This window comes from Malus sylvestris, chromosome 9 (genome assembly GCF_916048215.2).
Source record: "Malus sylvestris chromosome 9, drMalSylv7.2, whole genome shotgun sequence".
Taxonomy (NCBI): Eukaryota; Viridiplantae; Streptophyta; class Magnoliopsida; order Rosales; family Rosaceae; genus Malus; species Malus sylvestris.
Genome location: NC_062268.1, coordinates 19742848 through 19752330, shown reverse-complemented (window position 1 = coordinate 19752330; position 9483 = coordinate 19742848). Strand labels below are relative to the sequence as shown.

Sequence of the window (9483 nt, the reverse complement as noted above, 5' to 3'; positions counted from 1 at the left end):
ATTGGTATTGATGCATTATATATAATTGTGTTGTTGTGAACGCTCTGAAGTGCAAAGGTGAACGTAGGATATTCAGGTAAGTTCAGGTAAGTTTAAGTAAATTCAAGTATGTATACGGTATTAGCATGAATGATGAGATATGTGATGAGATATGAATATGTCGTATAGGTCACTAGAAGTGACTCCGACTTATTTGCTAGCCATGATTGATGAGATATGTGATGAGATATGAATATGTTGTACACGTCGCTAGAGGTGACTCCGACTTGCGTACTATTATGAGATATTAATCGCATGATTATTTGATATTATTGTTGAGATGATGTGTTGTGGTATGTTGATGCACAAAACCGGAGGTCTTGGAACAACAGAAAGTGTCAGGTTTTGTGACCTTCGCTTGGTTGCTTGGTTGCTTCAGTCACTAGTGAGGATAAGTACGTAAATGAATAGAGACAGAGAAGCAAACACAGGATGTACGTGGTTCACCCAGATTGGCTACGTCCACGGAGTAGAGGAGTTCTTATCAGTAGTGAATGGCTTACACAAGTACAAAGGATCAAGCTCTCAATTTAGTGAGTTCTTGTGAATGATTTAACACAAAATGGCATTAGGAAATATTGTGGGGGAATGACCCCTATTTATAGAAAAACTTGTAGCTTTGTCACATTGACATGTGTCATGTTATGATTGGTTCTTGATGTTGACACGTGCTGCGCTCTGATTGGCTTCTAATCTTGACACGTGTCGAGTAGTGATTGGCCTCCTGGTCGGAGGGGAACTCTTCTGGGTCCTTGACAGTATAGCGTTGGCCGGTGCTCGGTAGTTTCGGGATTGGTCAAGTATGGTACAAACAGTGCTCCCCTAAGTTCCCGAGTGAGGGAAACTCCTCGGTTGGGGACTTGCAAGATCCAATCCCTTGAGTAATCATGAAACTTCTAAGTACCGAAGTGTGGTCTGATCTTCATCTGCCCTTCTCTGGAAGTACCTTTCCTCCATCCGGGAATGGTGTATTTAGCTGATGTTGACGCACAAGGTAATGTATCAATTTCACTTGAAGCTTAGTTGTAGTTTCGGGCTTAGTCAAGTGTGATACAAACCCTATAGTAGGAGTCCCCCAAGTCGCCGAGCTAGGAGATCTGCCGAAAGAGGTGACAGACAAGGTAAGCAGTCAAACTTCCAAGTAAGCAACCCAGGATCAGAGGTTTGACGTCGGCTTCCGGTTGATTGTTCTCATTCTCCTTGTCTCTCATTCAACTGCCAGGATAAGGAGAAGCAAATGGATAAGAGATGATATGAGATACTTTTGCTTTTGAAGAAGTAACTTTCCACAGGCTTATTCTTGAACTGTGCTGGAGGGTGTTCTGGTGCCCTTCAGAGTATAAGGCCGACTCAAAAATTTGAGGGTCAAAACAAGTCCATCAAATCTAGAGTACGTTCGACCTTGATGATATGGGATACTTTTGCTGTTGACGGAATAATGAATGTGGTATGGAAAGGTGTCGTGCTGTAGTGATCTGTTTCAGCTCACCGTTGAACCTTCTGCTTCAATCTTTTGCATGGCAGAAGTGGTGTGCAACCTTTGCATTTAAATGGTCCTTCAGAACATTCCTTCATAGTGACTCATCCACGCTTGGCAGCTTCAGTGTAAAGAGCCAATATCTGATCAACTGTCATGAGGTATTTGCCGGTGGAATTCGTGACCTTGACAGCAGTTGAGGATGAGTACTCGAGAGCAATGCTAAGTAAGCAACCAGGCAAAGGCTCCAGGCAGTCAGTTCCAAATTGGAGGTTTGATTTCAGGTTCCGACTGACTGCTCTCTTTCTCCTTGTCCTGCAGGTGTGGACAAGGACAAAGACAAAGACAGGGAGAAAGCATGATATGGGATACTCTTGCTTTCGACCCTGATGATATGAGATACTCTTGTTCTTGGTGTGGCTTATTTGCTGAGGTATTATTGGGGGGAAATAAAGCTGAGTATTTCGAGAGGTTATGTTGAGGGTGCCTTTTCGAATGCGAGAAAGGGTTGAGCATTTTTGCAGGTTTGCCTGTCCGTTGAGGAGGGAGGTCAATGTATATAGGGATTTCCCAATAACAAGTAGTAATGCTATTCCTTTACCCTTCTTGGTCACAGCAATGTAGTGGGAGCTACCAGCTTCACGTGTTTTAATTTTGTCAGAGCACTTTGAAAAAGTGGTATGTGGTATCTGGAAAGCTGATGTTACGTGTGAAGATTACAGACAAGCTTTATCTAAGGAAATCTGGCTCTCGAAGTTCTGAGAGTTGTGCCTCTTTGGTTTTCGAACAAGCAATCCCGTCGAGGATCTGACTCTCGAGATTCGGAAAGCGGTGCTACTCCGGTTTTTTAGAAAGTAATTATGTTGGGAGTCTTTTCTCGAATGTGAGTAAAGGTTGGACGTTCTTGCCAACCTGTCTTGCCGCAAAACCCGGAGGTCGACACACATAGGGACTTTCCAGTTGTCAAGCAGTGGTGCTGTTCCTTTACCCTTATGGGTAATAGTAGGGTAGCTGGAACTTCGAAATTCTCGTGCCTAAACTTTGTCAGAGATCTTTGACAAAGTTATATGTGGTACCCGAGGAGTTGATGGTGCATATGGAGAGCGGTGATTGAACAGTAAGATTCACGTGCTTTCTACTTCACCAGAAATCTTCGACAGATTGCCCGTAATTTCCGCAAAGCTGAGTGTGCATGTGACAGGTGCTGACGAGGCTGAAAAAGCAGGTGCTTCTTCGATTTCTGAGATCGGCCCTCGTGGTCTTTGAGCAGCCCAGCTTTTGAGAAAGCAAACGCCTCTTCGATTTCTGAGATCGGCCCTCGTGGTCTCTGAGCAGCCCAGCTTTTGAGAAAGCAAACGCCTCTTCGATTTCTGAGATCGGCCCTCGTGGTCTCTGAGCAGCCCAGCTTTTGAGAAAGCAAACGCCTCTTCGATTTCTGAAGCTCCGTCGAGTGCAGATTTTTATAGAGGCTGGCATTAAGTTCCACAGCACACTTGAATCTCTACCAGTAGAAGCTCATTTCTTGCACTTCTAAGATCTTGATTTGTCTGACCTCTTCCTTCTTCAACACATTTGAAAATGTCTGGACCCTCCGACCGTCGTTTTGACTTGAACCTTGGAGAAGAGACAGCCACGCCTTCTCCAGACAACATATGGCGCCCATCCTTCATATCCCCTACTGGTCCTCTTACCGTTGGGGATTCTGTGATGAAGAATGATATGACCGCTGCAGTGGTGGCCAGGAACCTTCTCACTCCCAAAGATAATAGACTACTTTCCAAACGGTCTGATGAGTTGGCTGTTAAGGACTCTCTGGCTCTTAGTGTTCAGTGTGCAGGTTCTGTGTCTAATATGGCCCAACGCCTATTTGCTAGAACCCGCCAAGTTGAATCATTGGCTGCTGAAGTGATGAGTCTCAAACAGGAGATTAGAGGGCTCAAGCATGAGAATAAGCAGTTGCACCGGCTCGCCCATGACTATGCTACAAACATGAAGAGGAAGCTTGACCAGATGAAGGAATCTGATGGTAAGGTTTTACTTGATCATCAGCGGTTTGTGGGTTTGTTCCAAAGGCATTTATTGCCTTCGTCCTCTGGGGCTGTACCTGGTAATGAAGCTTCAAATGATGAACCTCCAATGCCTCCTCCTTCTGGGGTTTTGTCAAGTACTGAGGCTCCGGATAACCACCCTCCGGTGCTTTCTCTTTCTGGGGCTCTACCGACTGCTGAGACTTCCCCTAAGCAACCTTTGTGAATGCTCCCTTTTGTTTGTTTATTTTGACTCATGTATATGTACATATTTGTGGCTTATCGAAAATATTAATAAATAAGCTTTGCTTCATTTCAACATATTGTGTTAAATACACCAAAGCCTTCTTCATAAAGTTCTTTGAATTTTTGCTTTTGTTGAAACCTGTATTGTTGAAGCTTTGTGAGTGAAGCATGTAGTTTGAGGTAGTGTTCCCTTAATTTCCCGAGTGAGGAAAACTTCTCGGTTGGAGACTTGAAAAATCCAAGTCACTGAGTAGTCACGAACTTTTGAGTACCAAGGCGTAGTAGCATATGGTGGGAGTCCCCCAAGTCTCTAGTCGAGGGAGTTGACGAATGAGGTGTCTTGCTAATAGTCCATGTCGTAAGTACCAAAACTTCATTCTTTTGTTTTCTAAGTGGTAGCCCCGGACTTTTTCTTCATAGATTTTGTTTATGAAGGTTGCTAGGCCCGAATAAGTGGAATTGCAGAAGGTGTAACCGTTGGTGCATTAACATCATAATGGAAGCATCACAATGATGGAAGCATCACAATGATGAAAGCATCATAATGATGAAAACACCATAATGATGAAACATCATAATGATGTTTCTTTGGTGGAATTGTTTTTCATTTCCCCTAACAACCGGAATTGTTTTTCAACATAACACCATCATCTGTAGGTCGAATCACAAAGTTGTCTTCATGAAAGTTGTTCGTTAATTCCTTAACTACAACATATCCAAATTGGAGAGCCATCGGAGCAGTAAAACTCCAGAAATCCAGGTATGATGAGTGACTGTTTATCATTTGTCTGTCAACCCGTCAGATTTGTTGTGAGCTTTGAAACTCTATTTTCTCTTGCTCATATCAGCATGCTTTCTTCATTGAAGTTGTTCCTCAGCTTGTGAACTACAACATATCCAAATTTGAGATCCCTCGGAGCTGTATAACTCAAGAAACTCAGGTATGATGAATGACTGGTTATTATTTTTCTGTCAACCCGTCAGATTTGTTGTGAGCTTCGAAACTCCATTTTCTCTTGTTCAGATCGGTATGCTTTCTTCATTGAAGTTGTTCCTCAGCTTGTGAACTACAACATATCCAAATTTGAGATCCCTCGGAGCTGTATAACTCAAGAAATTCAGGTATGATGAATGACTGGTTATTATTTGTCTGTCAACCCGTCAGATTTGTTGTGAGCTTCGAAACTCCATTTTCTCTTGTTCAGATCGGTATGCTTTCTTCATTGAAGTTGTTCCTCATCGACTCTTTCATAACATATCAAAAATTCAGGATGAACTAACGGTTAAATATTTCCAGATCTTCGAAACATCACAACAGCTTCGAAATCTGCAAGAAGCCGACTATCATGTTTGGAGCTTCAACACTTTAATTTCCGTCGCTCAAACAGAAATGGTTCCTTCTTGAAAGTTGTTCATATGCTCAAGAACTATAGGGTGTCCAAAATTCAGCTCCATTGGAGAAGAGCAGAGGTTGCAGAAATTTGATAGATGAAAGGAGGCGGAAGAGGGAGAGAGAGAAAAAGTCTCTTGGGTTGGATTTCTATTTTGGGGCAGATTCCAATTTTTGTAGCACCTTCATTATTGATGAATTGCTTGTACTTTTGTCCATTATGAAATTTGGGACTTTGGCTTGTTGTTGGATCTATTATAATATGTTTGAGAACATATATAAGTGAATAAATAAGAAGGAAAATTTTGGGCCCTTGTGGGTGTAAAACAAAAAATGTTTATGTTTACCCAAGTGTTTTTGTACAAGTTCAAGGGTATCTTGGGTTTTGTGAACAAAATTTGTTTATTTGGAGCAAGGTTTTGTGTTGAAGCTTTGTAGGTGAAGCTTTGGTGTTGAAGCTTTGTGGGTGAAGCTTTGGAGGTGAAGCTTTTCGGGTGAAGCTTGTTGGGTGAAGCTTTTTAGGTGAAGCTTTGTGGGTGAAGCTTTTTAGGTGAAGCTTTTCGGGTGAAGCTTTTTGGGTGAAGCTTTTTAGGTGAAGCTTTTCGGGTGAAGCTTTTTGGATGAAGCTGTTTTTTTTTTTTTTTTTTTTTTTTTTTTTGGCGCTTGACACGGTCTTCATTTGCTTGTTTTGTAGTGACTGTGGAAGACGGATTGCTTTCTGATTGAGAAGGGTTCCGGCATCGCTTGCTATGAATGTAAAAGAGTGAGGGCTGAGTTGGCTAAATTACCTCTTTATTGAATTCATTGCCAAATGGCCTTCATTACATAGGATGCCAAACGGCTATAGCTCAACACTTGTACATCGTGAGTCTATTTGTAGTAGTACTTCAAGTGATCAGCGTTCCATGGATGGCCAAGGGTCTTGCCATCGGAGCTTCTAAGTGTGTAAGAGCCAGGGCGACTGATGCCAATGACTTCATACGGTCCATCCCAGTTTGGACTAAGTGTGCCTTCACTCGGGACTCTGTCGCAGAGTAATCTTTTCTTTAAGACCCAGTCTCCTATTTTGAAAGAACGAGGCTTGACCCTAGAGTCATAATAGTTGGAGATGCGCTGCTTGTAGGCGACATTCCTCAAGTGAGCTTGGTTTCTGTGTTCCTCGACTAAATCCAAGTTGAGGGTGAGTTGTTTGTCATTTTCACTTTGAATGTAGTTCTGGACTCGGAATGTTGCTTGCTCGAGCTCAACAGGGACAACCGCCTCTGTGCCAAAGGCAAGTGAGAATGGAGTTTCTCCTGTTGAAGTCCGATATGAAGTGCGATATGACCAAAGAACTTGGGGTACAAATTCTGGCCAACAGCCTTTAGCTTTGTCCAAGCTGGTTTTCAAAGTGCGCTTGATTATTTTGTTGATGGCCTCAACTTGTCCATTAGACTGGGGATGAGCTGGAGAGGCAAAGCATAAGTTGATGTTGAACTTAGAGCAGAACAACCTGAACTTCTTGTTGTCGAACTGTCGCCCATTGTCAGTGACTATCGCATTGGGAATGCCGAATCTACAAAGGATGTTCTTCCACACGAAGTCTTCTATCTTTGCCTCAGTAATGGTTGCCAAGGGTTCTACTTCGGCCCACTTTGTGAAGTAGTCCACTGCAACGACTGCGTAACAGACTTTGCCCTTCCCTGTCGGCATTGGGCCGATCAAATCAAGTCCCCACTGGGCGAAGGGCCAAGGGCTGATCATAGGAGTAAGAGGCTCTGGAGGGGAATGAGGAATAGCCGCATATCGTTGACATTTGTCACATGAGCGGGATACTTTGATGGCATCCTGGTGGAGTGTTGGCCAGTAATATCCTTGGCGAAAAGTCTTGTGTGCTAGGGACCGAGATCCAGCATGATCTCCACAGACTCCCTCATGTATTTCCCGAAGGACGATTTCCGCCTCGGCAGGCGTAAGACACCTTAAGTATGGCAGGCTAAAACCTCGCTTATAGAGTTGATCATTGATGATCAGGTAGCGGGTAGACTTGTATCGAATTTGCTTAGCCTGGACTTTATCATTTGGGAGGGTGCCATGAGCAAGGAAATTATAGATCGGGGTGATCCAACTATCCCCCTGTTGTAAGTTGCATACTTCTGCGGCCATGGTGCTTGGTGTTGCCAACAGTTCGACATGAATTTTTCTTCCAATCTTGTCTTCCACAGCCGAGGCGAGGCGAGCCAGGGCGTCTGCATGACTGTTTGCCGCTCGAGGAACTTGGGTGATCTGGTAGTGGAAGTGCTTGAGCAAAAGTTGTGTTTGCGCAAGATATGCTGCCATGGAGCTGTCCTTAGCATCAAAGTTGTTGGTAACCTGGTTGACCACCAATTGGGAGTCACTGAAAATATCAATTTGTTTAACCCCGAGGTGTTTGGCCAAACGTAATCCTGCTAGAAGGGCTTCATACTCGGCCTCATTATTTGATGCCTTGAATTTGAAACGAAGAGCATACTCCATTGCTACTTTGTCGGGTGTAGTCAAGACTAGTCCCGCTCCACAGCCCTGTTGGTTGGATGAGCCATCAACATACAGACTCCATGCTGGGGTTGTTGGTTCTATCTTCTGAGCTTCCGGGGGTAATGAAGCCACTGCTTCAGGTGTAGAAGCAATGTCAACCGGATATGTGAAGTCGGCAATGAAGTCTGCCACTGCTTGGCCCTTCTCAGCTGGCTTTGGTTGGTAGGAGATGTCAAACTCACCCAACGCTATTGCCCATTTGATCATTCGCCCTGAAGTGTCAGGACTTTGGAGTATCTGTCGAAGAGGATAATTGGTAAGCACGATGATGGAGTGCGCTTGGAAGTAAGGGCGGAGTTTTCGAGCAGACATGACCAATGCCAGAGCCAATTTCTCAATGTTAGAGTACCGTGTCTCCGCATCTTGTAAGGCTTTGCTAGCGTAGTAGACAGGTCGCTCAATATTCCCATCCTTTCGAATGAGAACGGAACTTACGGCTGAAGCTGATACCGATAGGTAGATAATGAGAATGTCTCCTACCTCGGGCTTGGAGAGTAGAGGGGCTTTACTCATGTACTCCTTGAGGTTTTTGAATGCCTCGGCACATTCATCAGTCCATGTAATGTACTTCCTACTTCCCTTAAGTGCTTTAAAAAAGGGAGCACATTTGTCTGTGGCCTTAGAAATGAACCTGGTTAAGGCTGCCACCTTGCCAGTAAGGCTCTGGATGTCCTTTGAAGTTACCGGTTCCTTCATGTCGAGGATTGCTTTGATCTTCTCGGGATTAGCTTCAATGCCTCGTTGGCTAATCATGAAACCTAAGAATTTGCCAGAGCCTACGCCGAAGGCACATTTGTTGGGGTTTAACCTCATTCGATACCTCTTCAAAATAGTGAAAGTTTCAGATAGGTTGGTGATGTGTTGGTCAGCATGTTTGCTCTTGACTAACATATCATCAACGTAAACTTCCATGCTCTTCCCAATCTGCTCGGCGAACATTGAGTTGACTAGTCTCTGATAAGTCGCTCCTGCATTCTTTAGGCCGAAAGGCATGACTTTATAGCAGTATAGTCCTCTGTCGGTAGTGAAGGCTGTGTGTTCTTGATCCGAAGGGTTCATGAGGATTTGGTTGTATCCTGAGTAAGCATCCATGAAGCTCAGGAGTTCACACCCGGCCGTAGAGTCTATAAGTCTGTCAATAAGAGGAAGAGGGAAGCTATCTTTCGGACACCCTTTGTTTAGGTCGGTGTAGTCAACACACATTCTCCACAAGACCTTTTGAAGCAAAAGACTTTCTTTGGTCGAATTTTTCTTAACAAGGACCACATTTGCTACCCATGTCGGGTAATTGACTTCGCGGACAAAACCTATGCCTTTGAGTTTTTCAACTTCTGCTTTCATTGCCTCGTATCGTTCAGCATCATAAGATCTTCGCTTCTGTCTCACCGGCTTGATCTTGGGGTCAATACTCAAACGATGACAGATGACATCGGGAGAGATGCCTGGCATGTCCTCGTATGACCAGGCGAAGACTTCAGTGTTCTCTTTCAAAAAAGATATCAATGCTAACCGAAGGGGTGGTGACAATGTGGTGCCAATCTTCACCATGCGATCTGGATAATCTCTTGAGATAGGTACCTTCTCCAACTCTTCAGCAGGTTGGGCTTGCTGGGTGAAAGAGTCATCTCGAGGATCATCGGGTTGATTGTTGCTATCAGGAAGATCCAAGTTCGCTTCATCTAGGCTGGTCTTTGTGACTTGGTCATGTACAGACAGGGTTTCCTTGGGTCCGGGCAAGTGTTGTTGCT

At 44.1% G+C, this 9483-nt stretch overlaps 1 protein-coding gene across 2 annotated transcripts; it reads left to right on the top strand.

Annotated features, from left to right (window-relative positions):
• Positions 1-543: 543 nt before the first annotated feature.
• LOC126634471 (uncharacterized) lies at positions 544-5491 on the top strand. 2 transcript variants are annotated; one of them, XM_050305001.1, is made up of 2 exons: positions 544-4730; positions 5087-5491. In XM_050305001.1, exon 1 carries the CDS (start codon positions 3095-3097, stop codon positions 3767-3769), a length of 675 nt encoding a protein of 224 aa, XP_050160958.1. In that variant the 5' UTR covers positions 544-3094; the 3' UTR covers positions 3770-4730; positions 5087-5491. The 2 variants fall into 2 exon arrangements, with proteins under 2 accessions (XP_050160958.1, XP_050160959.1); XM_050305002.1 differs by lacking the exon at positions 5087-5491 and adding an exon at positions 4814-5072 and having other exon boundaries at positions 544-4549.
• Positions 5492-9483: the final 3992 nt, after the last annotated feature.

Coding starts and splice junctions, on each gene's coding strand:
- LOC126634471 (XM_050305001.1), top strand. CDS start 3,095: ATGTCTGGACCCTCCGACCGTCGTTTTGACTTGAACCTTGGAGAAGAG.